At 54.4% G+C, this 14,156-nt stretch overlaps 1 protein-coding gene across 2 annotated transcripts; it reads right to left on the bottom strand.

Annotated features, from left to right (window-relative positions):
• Window positions 1–219: 219 nt before the first annotated feature.
• LOC132388087 (amiloride-sensitive sodium channel subunit alpha-like) lies at window positions 220–13,490 on the bottom strand. Of its 2 annotated transcripts, XM_059960440.1 has the most exons (4): window positions 13,307–13,489; window positions 12,775–12,873; window positions 11,797–11,914; window positions 909–1,202 (listed from the first exon to the last, which is right to left on the bottom strand). In XM_059960440.1, exons 1-4 carry the CDS (start codon window positions 13,439–13,441, stop codon window positions 1,120–1,122), a joined length of 435 nt encoding a protein of 144 aa, XP_059816423.1. In that variant the 5' UTR covers window positions 13,442–13,489; the 3' UTR covers window positions 909–1,119. The 2 variants fall into 2 exon arrangements, with proteins under 2 accessions (XP_059816422.1, XP_059816423.1); XM_059960439.1 differs by lacking the exon at window positions 11,797–11,914 and having other exon boundaries at window positions 220–1,202; window positions 13,307–13,490.
• Window positions 13,491–14,156: the final 666 nt, after the last annotated feature.

Below are 14,156 nucleotides of genomic sequence, written 5' to 3' on the forward strand. Positions count from 1 at the left end.
TCTGTCCCCCTCATCCCTCCCACCTCACCCCTGTCTCCCTCCCATCGTCCTCCCTCCTCTCCCAGTCTCCACCCTCTGCCCCCCTCATCCCTCCCACCTCACCCCTGTCTCCCTCCCATCGTCCTCCCTCCTCTCCCAGTCTCCCTTCACCCTCCGCCTCCCTTCTCCCTGCGCATCTCCCTTCACCCTCTTGACCAACCTCAACCCCGTCTCCCTCCCAGTGAGGAAAGCTAATGGCATGTTGGCCTTTATAATAAGGGGAGTATAGGAGTAAAGAGGTCCTTCTGCAGTTGTACAGGACCCTGCTGAGACCCCACCTGGAGTACTGGGTGCAGTTTTGGTCTCCAAACCTGAGGAAGGACATTCTTGCTATTGAGGGAGTGCAGCGTAGGTTCACAAGGTTAATTCCCGGAATGGCGGGACTGTCATATGTTGAAAGATTGGAGCGACTGGGCTTGTATACACTGGAATTTAGAAGGATGAGAGGGGATCTGATTGAATCATATAAGATTATTAAGGGATTGGACACACTGGAGGCAGGAAACATGTTCCTGATGTTGGGGGGAGTCCAGAACCAGAGGCCACAGTTTAAGAATAAGGGGTAGGCCATTTAGAACTGAGTTGAGGAAAAACTTTTTCACCCAGAGAGTGGTGGATCTGTGGAATGCTCTGCCCCAGAAGGCAGTGGAGGCCAATTCTCTGGATGCTTTCAAGAGAGAGTTAGATAGAGCTCTGAAAGATAGCGGAGTCAAGGGACATGGGGAGAGGGCAGGAACGGGGTACTGATTGTGGATGATCAGCCATGATCACAGTGAATGGCGGTGCTGGCTCAAAGGGCCGAGTGGCCTACTCCTGCACCTATTGTCTATTGTCTATCCTGTTGGATATAATATTTACTATAAACGACTGTCATTGCGCATTTGAACAGAGATGCATCGGAAAGATGTTTACCCTATCGTGTCTGCGAAGGATGTAAGTGATAAAGTCGATTCAGTTCCCATTCCCATCCCTCGAACGGCCCCCTCTGGGATGACCAGGTGGACTCCGGACCTCACGACGTGCCTCGTCGCGGCCCCCCGTCCCAGGACGTTGTGGGGGCTTGCTCCCGGAGCCTCCTGCTTACCGGCAAGGTTTCCGGCAGGTCTGGAAACATCCCAGGACATCCCCGGTGTACTCCTTGTACAGCTGGAAGTAGCAGTGCCCTGTGGGGAGGGGGGGAGAGGGGTTAGAGAAAGAGGGAGCAGGACAGAGAGGAGGGGGAGAGGCAGCGACAGAGAGAGAACGAGATTAAGAGGGAAGGGGTAGAGAGAGCAGGATGGGAGACATTAGCAGGGCAAGAATGAGGGAAGAGTGAGAGAGAGACAAGGGAGTGATAGTTGGGGAAGGAGGAGTTCGGGGAGGGTCACACACAGAGGTTAACACCCTCAGTAATGAGACAGTGGAGGCCCAATGGTTTCCCTTGGTGACCAAACTGAGAGGCCTGAGGCCTATACACCGGGCCCTTAGTAACAGGATGGAGAAGGCCTGGGGCCTACGTCGAACGGGACACTAAACTCTCGGGCTTCATGGAGCATCATCACGAAGAATGAGAGGGGATCTTATTGAGAAAATAAGAAAGAGGAGCAGGAGTCGGTCCCGTCGAGCTTGCCCCGCCGTTCGATAAGATCACAGCTGATCTGGCCATGGGCTCATCTCCACCGACCTGCCTTTTCCCCGTCACCCCCTGCTCTGCAAAAATCTACCCAACCTTGTCTTAAAAATATACTTAGTGAAGGAGCCTCCACTGCTTCATGGGGCAGAGAGTTCCACAGATTCACCCCTTCCCCCCGGGAAAAGCAGTTTATTGAAACATGGAAAACCTACAGCACAATACAGGCCCCTTCGGGCCCACAAAGCACGTCCCTACCTGAGAACTCCCTCGGCTTTACCCGTACCCCTCTATTTTTCTAAGTTCCACGTACCTATCCAGGAGTCTCTTAAAGGACCCTATCGTGTCCGCCTCCGCCCCATTCCACGCACTCTGCGTAAAAAAACTTAACCCCGACACCTCCTCTGTACCTAAACTGTGCCTTCGACATCATCTACGGCATTGGACTTCTGCTGCTCGGTTAGCAAACCTGCCGGCGATAATAAGCCCGACTCAACCCTTTGGACTCCCCTCTCCTCCGAGCCGGGTGGTCCGGTGAGGACGTGCGCCGCCCTGTTCCGTTCGTCTCCAGGAATGACCGCGACTGCCCCCCACAAACCGTGGCCCGTCGCTACCTGTGAAGCCTTCCGGGCCACCAGCCCTCCGAAAGAGGCCTCCCGGCCCACCGGCAGAGCGCGAGGCGCCGGGCGCTCTCCCTCCTCACCGCGGCGGAGAAATCGGCACCCGCGGACGGTCTGACCGAAACCCTCTGCCGGGGCGATGCGGGCCGCGCCCGGGGGCGGGTTCCCGTCGCACCTTCCGCGCAGGCCGCCTTCTCCCCTTCCGGGTCACCCCAGCCACCACGCGGAAGCTTCCGACGTGCGTCAGGGGGAATATGTCAAGAGCGGTTTAAAAAAAAAGAGATCTTTTCCGCCCCAGCACTTCTTTCCGAGGGCAAAGGGGACGGATCCGCCTGCATTTTCCGTGACCAGCCGCCGCCCCGAGTTCGGAGCCCATCTCCGAACCCGCGCTGTGGCCGTTAGCGGACGACCCTCGTGTGGGTTGGAAGTGCTTCTCCGCAGCGTTAAGGGAGCGTGAATGTGACACGCCCCGCGGGTACCTTGTGACTGTCTTATAACCGTGATGTAATCGCGTGTCTTGTGAGCACGATGTACGGTCGGCCCTCCTTATCCGCGGATTCCGCACGCGCGAATTCAACCGCGGATCGCGAAAACCCGGAAGTGCTCTTCCAGCACTTGTTGCTCGAGCATGTACAGACTTCTTTTCTTGTCATTATTCCCTGAACAATGCAGCACAACAACCATTTTACATTGTATTCCGTATTATAAGTAATCTAGGGATGATTTAAAGTATACGGGAGGGTGTGCGTGGGTTATCGTGGATCGGGATCGAAAAAAATCGGAAGTTCTCTGACTAACTAAGTCAGAACAGGTGCATCCAGTATTATTTAGCAACAGTTAGTCAAACGTTTGTCGTAGTATATAGTATATATTTTACCTTTCTATGCATTTAAAACACTTAATAACGTATGTTTCAGCGCCGGGCTTGGGAACGGAAGTTCTCGGGACAGACCGCTCCCGAGTGCCGGGTTGAAGTGAGGGTCAAAACCCCAAAACCCAATAATTAAACCACTGCGTTGCTCAGTAATAATTGTAGCTTTCATCGGGGCAGAGCCTTTCTCACTTTTTCCTTTAAAATTGTTCTGCTCGTTGACCGACTGTAGCCCAACACTTTTCCGATAACCGGTGGCGTTTTGCCTCTTTCTGATCGCTTTATTGTTTCCACTTTATTTTTAATCATGATCGTGATTATTTTTGCAAAGAAAAACACCGTGGGTACAGAGATGAGCCGCTGGGTCCTAATGTCCACCGCACCGAGACGGGTTACATAAGGTCCGGGGTTCCGCCGGGTCCCGATGTCCACCGCACCGAGACGGGTTACATAAGGTCCGGGGTTCCGCCGGGTCCTGATGTCCACCGCACCGAGACGGGTTAAATAAGGTCCGGGGTTCCGCCAGGTCCTAACGTCCACCGCACCGAGACGGGTTGAATAAGGTCCGGGGTTCCGCCGGGTCCTAATGTCCACCGCACCGAGACTGGTTAAATGAGGTCCGGGGTTCCGCCGGGTCTTAATGCCCACCGCACCGAGACGGGTTAAATAAGGTCCGGGGTTCTGCTGGGTCCTGAGGTCCACCGCACCGAGACGGGTTAAATAAGGTCCGGCGTTCCGCCGGGTCCTAATGTCCACCACTCCGAGACGGGTAAAATAAGGTCCCGGGTTCCGCCGGGTCCTGAGGTCCACCGCACCGAGACGGGTTAAATAAGGTCCGGGTTTCCGCCGAGTCCTAATGTCCACCGCACCGAGACGGGTTAAATAAGGTCCGGGGTTCCGCCGGGTCCTAACGTCCACCGCACCGAGACGGGTTGAATAAGGTCCGGGGTTCCGCCGGGTCCTAATGTCCACCGCACCGAGACGGGTTAAATAAGGTCCAGGGTTCCGCCGGGTCCTGATGTCCACCGCACCGAGACGGGTTAAATAAGGTCCGGGTTTCCGCCGGGTCCTAACGTCCACCGCACCGAGACGGGTTAAATGAGGTCCGGGGTTCCGCCGGGTCTTAATGTCCACCACACCGAGACGGGTTAAATAAGGTCCGGGGTTCCGCCGGGTCCTGATGTCCACCGCACCGTGACGGGTTAAATAAGGTCTGGGGTTCCGCCGGGTCCTGATGTCCACCGCACCGAGACGGGTTAAATAAGGTCCGGGGTTCCGCCGGGTCCTAATGTCCACCGCACCGAGACGGGTTAAATAAGGTCCAGGGTTCCGCCGGGTCCTGAGGTCCACCGCACCGTGACGGGTTGAATAAGGTCCGGGGTTCTGCCGGGTCCTAATGTCCACCACTCCGAGACGGGTAAAATAAGGTCCCGGGTTCCGCCGGGTCCTGAGGTCCACCGCACCGAGACGGGTTAAATAAGGTCCGGGTTTCCGCCGAGTCCTAATGTCCACCGCACCGAGACGGGTTAAATAAGGTCCGGGGTTCCGCCGGGTCCTAACGTCCACCGCACCGAGACGGGTTGAATAAGGTCCGGGGTTCCGCCGGGTCCTAATGTCCACCGCACCGAGACGGGTTAAATAAGGTCCAGGGTTCCGCCGGGTCCTGATGTCCACCGCACCGAGACGGGTTAAATAAGGTCCGGGTTTCCGCCGGGTCCTAACGTCCACCGCACCGAGACGGGTTAAATGAGGTCCGGGGTTCCGCCGGGTCTTAATGTCCACCACACCGAGACGGGTTAAATAAGGTCCGGGGTTCCGCCGGGTCCTGATGTCCACCGCACCGTGACGGGTTAAATAAGGTCTGGGGTTCCGCCGGGTCCTGATGTCCACCGCACCGAGACGGGTTAAATAAGGTCCGGGGTTCCGCCGGGTCCTAATGTCCACCGCACCGAGACGGGTTAAATAAGGTCCAGGGTTCCGCCGGGTCCTGAGGTCCACCGCACCGTGACGGGTTGAATAAGGTCCGGGGTTCTGCCGGGTCCTAATGTCCACCGCACCGAGACGGGTTAAATAAGGTCCGGGGTTCCCCCGGGTCTTAATGTCCACCGCACCGAGACGGGTTAAATAAGGTCCGGGGTTCCGCCGGGTCTTAAGGTCCACCGCACCGAGACGGGTTAAATAAGGTCCGGGGTTCCGCCGGGTCTTAAGGTCCACCGCACCGAGACGGGTTAAATAAGGTCCGGGGTTCCGCCGGGTCTTAAGGTCCACCGCGTTGAACAGGTTGGAAAAGGGTCTTGAGCGTCCGCGCATTATGGTATCTGCGGTGGGGGGGGGGGTGGTCCCAGATCCGATCCCTCGCGGATAAGGAGGGCTGACTGTAATTGTCTTGTGATGGTGGGGTGATGTCATTTTCCCGCCAGTGTGAGGTCACGTGATGGGTGGTTCTGGCAGGTATGTCTCCCATCCACTCCGTAATGTACTGGTTAGGCACAGGAGTACGTTCGGCCAGAGACTCATTCCACCGAGATGCAACACAGAGCGTCATAGGAAGTCATTCCCGCCTGTGGCCATCAAACTTTACAACTTCAGCTCGGAGTGTCAGACACCCCGAACCAATAGGCTGGTCCTGGTCTGATTTCCACAGCATAATTTACTTATTATTATTCAATTGTTTATGTTTTTTATATTGCTATATTTCTTCACTATTCTTGGTTGGTGCGGCTGTAACGAAACCCAATTTCCCTCGGGGTCAATAACGTATGTCTGTCTGTATTGGAGAGAGAAGACCTGACCAAAGTTCGGGAACCCGAAGGCTTGAGTAAAGCTGGTGTCATTCGAAGGTTTTATAAAGGATCGACCTTATTGGGTCTCCGTTCAGGAATAGTGGCCTGCACCTGACATAGCCCCTGCAAGATCAGGAAGGTTTGTGCAGCATTCACCCTCCAGCAAAAAAAAAGGTCAGTTCCTTTAAGCCGTTTTATTTCCTTCGTCGTGAATCCTTTGGACGAGGCATCGTTGGGCTGGGATCGGCAGTAACGTCTCGTCTTCGAAGAAATCAGTTCTCAGGGAAGTCTCTCCTTACTGACTGTATAAATCACTTGGGCTTTCGAATTTACCACTTTAAGACTGTTTGAGTTTACCACTTTAAGACTGTTTGAATTTACCACTTTAAGAACTATTCCAGAGGCTGGCTGTTTGTTGAATTACCGAATGTATAGCAGTTAATTTCTGGTTAAGTTAGTCGTTTGCTTACATCTCACTTTTGTTGAGCAGAGTTTAATAAACGTTGGTGTTCGTTTATAAAATCAGAATTCTATACTCAAATTCAACCCTCAATTCAGACTCAATTCAACCCTCCTGATGAGGGTTTCGGCCCGAATCGTCGTCACTACCTCCTCCCACAGGTGCTGTCTGGCCCGCCGAGTTCTGCCAGCGTTTTGTGTTTTTTATTTATTTCCGGCATCTGCAGATTCACTCGTGTTGCCTCTCAATTCTATATTCATTGTTGCCCTCCGTGCAACAGTGAGGCAACGGCTGGGGGTGTTCACAGTGGAGGCCAAGTCTCTGGATGCATTCACGAGAGAGTTCTTAAAGATAGTGGAGTCAGGGGATATGGGGAGAGGGCAGGAACGGGGTACTGATTGTGGATGATCAGCCATGATCACAGTGAATGGCGGGGCAGGCTCGAAGGGCCGAATGGCCTACTCCTGCAACTACTGTCTATTGACGCGTCACCGGGTCTGGCCACGGACCTGTCAGTGTAATTGGGAAATCCTAAGGAAGAGAAAGGGCTGCGACGGGCCTTGGGGCACCCGCCACTGCTGGCATTTCCTCAGAGCACTGGTGCAAAGGTCCTGGGGCGCCAATGGTGTGGCCGCAGTACGTGATGCTCGGCTTAAAGGATTCACCGCTGTTGCGACGCGCTCGGAGCCCATCACCTTCTAACCTTTCCCAACACCCCCTCGGGCTCTCGGAGATGTCCCTTGCCGTGGAAACGGAGAAAACCGACGGCACAATACAGGCCCTTCGGCCCGCAAAGCTGTGCCGAACCTGTCCTAAACCTTGTCATCCAGGTGCCCGGGAAGACTTGCAGTGCCTGGCTTCGTGCCAGAGTGTAGAAGCCACTCCAGAAATTAAGCCTATTGCAGCAATGAAACCCTCCGCGGGCGGTTTTGGTGAGAAACTCTGGACTAAGTGTGAGGGAATCTTTGCAGAGAGGGAGGGGGGTAAACGGGGTTGAGGAATTAATAGCAGTAATTTATTACATGATTACGAAAATACAGTCAGATATATTGGAGGAGTTCTGGATGTAGCTGCAGGTGGTTGAGGATATAGACAGGCTGCAGAGTTGGGCAGAAAAATGGCAGATGGAGTTCAATCCGGACAAGTGTGCAGTGATGTATTTTGGAAGGACAAACCAGAAGACAGTACAGGATTAATGGTCAGTTACTTAAGAGTGTGGATGAACAAAGGGACCTTGGGGTTCAAATCCATACATCCCTCAAGGTCGCTGCCCAGGTTGATATGTAATTAAGAAGACCTATGGGATGCTGGGCTTCATTAACAGGGGGACTGAGTTCAAGAGTAGAGAGGTCACGTTACAGCTCTACAAATCTCCGGTGAGACCGCACTTAGAGTATTGTGCTCAGTTCTGGTCACCTCATTATAGGGAGGATGTGGAAGCTATGGACAGGGTGCAGAGGAGATTTACCAGGATGTTGCCTGGTTTGGAGAACAAGTCATATGAAGCAAGGTTAGCAGAGCTGGGACTTTTCTCTTTGGAGCGTAGAAGAATGAGAGGGGACTTGATAGAGGTCAACAAGATTATGGGAGGCACAGATAGGGTGGATAGTCAGTACCCATTTCCCAGGTCACCAATAGCAGACACCAGAGGGCATAGGTACAAAATTAAGGGAGGGAAGTTTAGGGGAGACATCAGGGGTAAGTTTTTTTACACAGAGGGTTGTGGGTGCCTGGAGCGACTTGGCAGGAATGGTGGTGGAGGTTAAAACATTAGGGGTATTTAAGAGCCTCTTGGACAGGCACATGGATGAAAGAAAAATGGAGGGGTCATGGGGCAGTGTGGGTTTAGTACTTTTTTAAAGGATTATATGGGTCGGCATGACGTGGGGGGCTGAAGGGCCGGTACTGTGCCGTAGTGTTCTGTGGTTCTATGACTCTCCTTCCATCCCCGTCTGTGAGGAGGCCACTGTGCCGAAGAATTTCCCTCTAACTTTCACCACCGGGCTGACGGAGACCTCAGAAATCTCCACAGCCCCTTTCCTCTTGGCTACTTGGACTGCTGGCCCACGGGCTCCACTCAGCCTGCAGCTGGATCCTAGACTTCCTGACTGGGAGAGCTCAGTCAGTCCGGATCGGGAGCAGCATCTCCAACACCATCACACTGAGCACGGGGGCTCCCCAGGGATGCGTGCTCAGTCCACTGCTGTTCACTCTGCTGACCCACAACTGTGCTGCAACACACAGCTCGAACCACATCATCAAGTTCACCGATGACATGACCATGGTGGGTCTCATCAGCAAGAATAACGAGTCAGCTTACAGAGAGGAGTTGCAGTGGCTAACGGACTGGTGCAGAGCCAACAACCTGTCTCTGAATGTGAACAGAACAAAAGAGATGGTTGTTGACTTCAGGAGGGCACGGAGCGACCACTCCCCACTGAACATCGACAACTCCTCGGCAGAGATCGTTAAGAGCACCAGATTTCCTGGTGTTCACCCGGCGGAGAATCTCACCTGGTCCCTCAACACCAGCTCCTTAGCAAAGAAAGCCCAGCAGCGTCTCTACTTTCTGTGAAGGCTGAGGAAAGTCCATCTCCCACCCCCCATCCTCATCACATTCTACAGGGGCTGTATTGAGAGCATCCTGAGCAGCTGCATCACTGCCTGGTTTTCGGAAATTGCACCGTCTCGGATCGCAGGACCCTGCAGCGGATAGTGAGGTCAGCTGAGAAGATCATCGGGGTCTCTCCTCCCGCCATCACGGACATTTACACCATGCGCTGCATCCGCAAAGGAAACAGCATTATGAAGGACCCCACGCACCCCTCACACAAACTCTTCTCCCTCCTGCCGTCTGGGAAAAGGCTCCGAAGCATTCGGGCTCTCACGACCAGACTATGTAACAGTTTCTTCCCCCGGGCTATCAGACTCCTCAATACCCAGAGCCTGGACTGATACCTTACTGCCCTATTGTCCTGTTTATTATTTATTGTAATGTATGCACTGTTTTTGTGCACTTTATGCAGTCCTGGGTAGGTCTGTAGTCCAGTGTAGCTTTCTCTGTGTTGTTTTGTACGTAGTTCAGTCTAGTTTCTTGTACTGTGTCATGTAACACCATGGTCCTGAACAACGTTGTCTCGTTTGAACTGTGCACTGTCTCAGTCGCCCTCTGTCCAGCGGACACTCTCTCCTGGATAACCACCGGCTTCAGTTTGGCACCCGCGAAACGCCACTCACGCACTTGTTTTGTTTCGGCTTTCTGGACCGGGCAGTCCCGAGAGGATTTCCCGTCAACCATGTTGTTTTACTGCTCTCTGATCGAATTCATAATCTGTTCCTCCCTGCGGGTTTAGTCTGAGCCAGCGCACTAACTTATCCTGTAAGATCTTAAATTAAAGCCTTATTATATAACCTCTTGGAACCTGAATGGCTTGAACCAACCGATTAAGTGTATTAATTTCTTTAAGAAATTAAAAACACTCCATATAACCACATAACAGTTACAGCACGGAAACAGGCCATCTCGGCCCTTCCAGTCCGTGCCAAACGCTTACTCTCACCTATTCCCACTGACCCGCACTCAGCCCATAACCATCCATTCCTTTCCTGTCCATATACCTGTCCAATTTTACCTTAAATGACAATATCGAACCCGCCTCTACCACTTCTACTGGAAGCTCGTTCCACACAGCTACCACTCTCTGAGTAAAGAAGTTCCCCCTTGTATTACCCCTAAACTTTTGCCCCCTAACTCTCAACTCATGTCTTGTTTGAATCTCCCCGACTCTCAATGGAAAAAGCCTATCCACGTCAACTCTATCTGTCCCCTTCATAATTTTAAATACCTCTATCGAGTCCCCCCCCAACCTTCTACACTCCAAAGAATAAAGACCTAATTTGTTCAACCTTCCCCTGTAACAGAAGTGCTGAAACCCAGGTAACATTCTAGTAAATCTCCTCTGTACTCTCTCTATTTTGTTGACATCTTTCCTATAATTTGGTGACCAGAACTGTACACAATACTCCAAATTCGGCCTCACCAGTGCCTTGTACAATTTTAACATTGCATCCCAACTCCTATACTCAATGCTCTGATTTATAAAGGCCAGCATAACAAAATCTTTCTTCACCACCCTATCCGCATGAGATTCCACCTTCAGGGAACTGTGCACCATTATTCCTGGATCACTCTGTTCCACTGCATTCCTCAATGCCCTGCCATTTACCATGTATGTCCTACTTGGATTATTCCTACAAAAATATAGCACCTCACACTTATCAGCATTAAACTCCATCTACCATCATTCAGCCCACTCTTCTAACTGGCCTAAATCTCTCCGCAAGCTTTGAAAAGCTACTTCATTATCCACAACGCCACCTATCATAGTGTCATCTGCACACTTACTAATCCAATTTGTTGACATCACTCCACACTGACATTATGTTTGCGCACGGGACTGATATCCGTAGGGGGATAAAAATCTTTGTTTTTAATTTTGGAGGGGCTCTCACTTTCGCTCTTCATCAGTAACTAAAACTAGAGGGGTGACTATTTTTATTAATTTTTAAATCCCTTTTGTACATTTTAATGCTGTCACTGATTCAGTTGGAAGATATTTAACTGTCACTGGCTTGTAATGTGGTCAAAAGGTAGCTTTGGTGTGTGCGTGTGTGTGCGCGTGTGTGTGTGTGCATGTGTGTGTGCGCGTGTGTGTGCATGTGTATGTGTAACTGACGTAGATTGCTCCGAATTTCTGAAGAGGTTATTTTCTGCGCTGCTGAATTTAAATCGATGTAAGTTGATCACGGGCGCTGACTTTAACTGCTGTCTCGATCCTCTGACCAATAGGTAATCAATGGCTTCCTAATAAGACCGCGACCCGAATTAACCAGGATACGGTTTGGTCGAAATTTGGAGATCTCTGCATCCCAAAGATAAGGAGTTCTCTCTTTCTTTTCTCCATCGAAGCCTCACCTCGTGGGGTTCCGTTTCAGTAGCGGGACGCCCCGGGGAAGGTCTCGCCGCAGCAGTGTCCGGCTTGCAGCCAGGGATGGCGGGGGCTTCGGAATGGGCGTCGTCCAATGGGGCGGGGGGGGGGGTCTTTTCTTTTCTCTCTTGCTGATCCGGGGAGAGAAGACGACAGAAAGGAGGGGTGGTAGGGTGGTAGAGAGAGGGTGAGAGAGAGGCGGACGGAGAGAGAGAGTGAGAGAGAGGGGTGAGAGAGAGTTGCGAGAGAGGGAGAGAGAAGGGAAGAGAGAAAAGCAGAGGGGAGGATGAGAGGAGAGGAAAATGGTTGGGGGGTGGGGAGAAGGAGGAGAGGAGACGGGACGGCGGGCGTGCGCTCAGCGGTGGGAGGGGCGGGCGCGGGGGGTCCCGAGCGACCGACCGACCAGCGGAAGGGAGGGGGACTCACCCCAGCCGCGGTGCCGGTGCGAGTCACAGTACTCCGAGCCGGGGGGCAGAGGGTAGCTGTAGTGAGCACAGCCACAACGGGACACCATGGTCAGCTGGAAGCACGAACGTAGACAGGCCTGTGGGGGGAGAGAGCGGAAAGGGAGGGCGAGAGGGAGAGAGAGTGAGGGGGAGAGGGGGTAAGGGAGAGAGGGGGAGAAAAGGGGAGAGGAGGTGAGAGAGAGGGGAAGGGAGAGAGAGGGTGAGTTGCAAGAGGGTGAGAGGGGGAGAAAGGGAGAGGGAGGGGGAGAGGGGGTATGGGAGAGGGAGAAAAGGGGAAAGGTGAGAGGGGAGAGGAAGGGGGAGAGGGAGTGAGGGGGAGAGGGGGTAAGGGAGAAAGGGGAGAAAAGGGGAGGAGGAGAGAGAGGGTGAGAGTTGCGTGAGAGAGGGGGTGAGGGTGAGAAAAGGGGAGAGGGTGAGAGAGAGGCGGACGGAGAGAGAGAGAGTGAGAGAGAGGGGTGAGAGAGAGTTGCGAGAGAGGGAGAGAGAAGGGAAGAGAGAAAAGCAGAGGGGAGGATGAGAGGAGAGGAAAATGGTTGGGGGGTGGGGAGAAGGGAAGGGGGAAATTGCCATTCCGTGTTCAAACTCAGGGCTCCCCCACTCCGCCCGGGCCTGACCCCAACCGCCCTCCCCTCGGCCCCTCCGCCCACCCCACCCGGGAGACCTTGACCGCGTCGGAATCGACCTCTTACCCAGGGGCGTCCTCCGCAGTCATCAACCGCGCACCCCTGCCCCCCGGGGGGGACTCCACTCCACTCCCGCCGGGAGCGTTGCTGAGCGTCCGCCCTCGAGCACCCCATCTCCCCACCGCCACCCCGGGGCACCTCCCACGGCCTCATCCGAGTTGGTATCGGCCTCCTCCCGGTCCCGGGACGTTCAACCTCCCCCCTCCACCCCTCCGAGGGAGGAGCGACAAGGATACACCCCCTCCTCCACCTACCTGCTGAGTGTAGGCCCCTCGATAGAGGTTGGTGACTTTGAGTTCGCTGCCGTCCCACGTGCAGTCTCCATACTGGCCCCCCAGCCGGGACACCTCCTCCTGGAAGACACAGGGGCCCGGGGGCCGTCAGGGCCGTTCCCGGATCCCGCCCGACCCCTCCCCCTCCCCGATCCTCAGGCGCCCCGACCGGTTGGGGAAACGGACGAACTCCACCTTAAGTACACCCGCGGACTCGGCTCCCACCACCCCCCCCCCCGGCTAAAAAAAGATAAGTCCCTTCTCACCCTCAATTGTGAGGCTGTGCCCGCCCGTTCCGGGTACCCCCACCAGAGGGAACGGCCTCCCCACACCCGCCCTATCCAGCCCTCTCGGTAGGTGTCAATGAGCACCCACCCCCCAAATCCCAGCCAGTGCTGCCGAACGTTAACACCTTCGTTCCCGGGAGCGTCCTCGTCAAACCCCCCCCCCTTGACCAGAGGACTGAGAGACCCTCAAACGGGGTGGGCTGGGTGGAGCTGAACTCGCCCGGTACCTTGTGCATGCTGATCGAGGTCTCGAGCCCGGGCTGGATGTCAAAACCCCCGTCCTCGAGGAACGGGACGGTGTCCGGGCTGTGCACCATCACCCGGGCCCCGGCCGAGGTGGTGAGGAACGGGGTCCGGTCCATCTGTGCCGTGTTGAGGAGCAGGGACAGGCCTGTGGGAGACAGAGGGAGTTTCACACTGTGTCTGACCCCGGGAGTGTGTGATGGGACGGTGAGGAGGGAGATTCACTCTGTGTCTGACCCCGGGAGTGTGTGATGGGACGGTGTGGAGGGAGATTCACTCTGTGTCTGACCCCGGGAGTGTGTGATGGGACAGTGTGGAGGGAGATTCACTCTGTGTCAGACCCCGGGAGTGTGTGATGGGACGGTGTGGAGGGAGATTCACTCTGTGTCTGACCCCGGGAGTGTGTGATGGGACGGTGTGGAGGGAGATTCACTCTGTGTCTGACCCCGGGAGTGTGTGATGGGACGGTGTGGATGGAGATTCGCTCTGTGTCTGACCTCGGGAGTGTGTGATGGGACAGTGTGGAGGGAGATTCACACTGTGTCTGACCCCGGGAGTGTGTGATGGGACGGAGTGGAGGGAGATTCACTCTGTGTCTGATACCGGGAGTGTGTGATGGGACGGAGTGGAGGGAGATTCACTCTGTGTCTGATACCGGGAGTGTGTGATGGGACGGAGTGGAGGGAGATTCACTCTGTGTCTGATACCGGGAGTGTGTGATGGGACGGTGTGGAGGGAGGTTCACTCTGTGTCTGACCCCGGGAGTGTGTGATGGGACGGTGTGGAGAGAGGGTTCACTCTGTGTCTGACCCCGAGAGTGTGTGATGGGACCGG

This window comes from Hypanus sabinus, unplaced genomic scaffold (genome assembly GCF_030144855.1).
Source record: "Hypanus sabinus isolate sHypSab1 unplaced genomic scaffold, sHypSab1.hap1 scaffold_2633, whole genome shotgun sequence".
Classification (NCBI taxonomy): domain Eukaryota; kingdom Metazoa; phylum Chordata; class Chondrichthyes; order Myliobatiformes; family Dasyatidae; genus Hypanus; species Hypanus sabinus.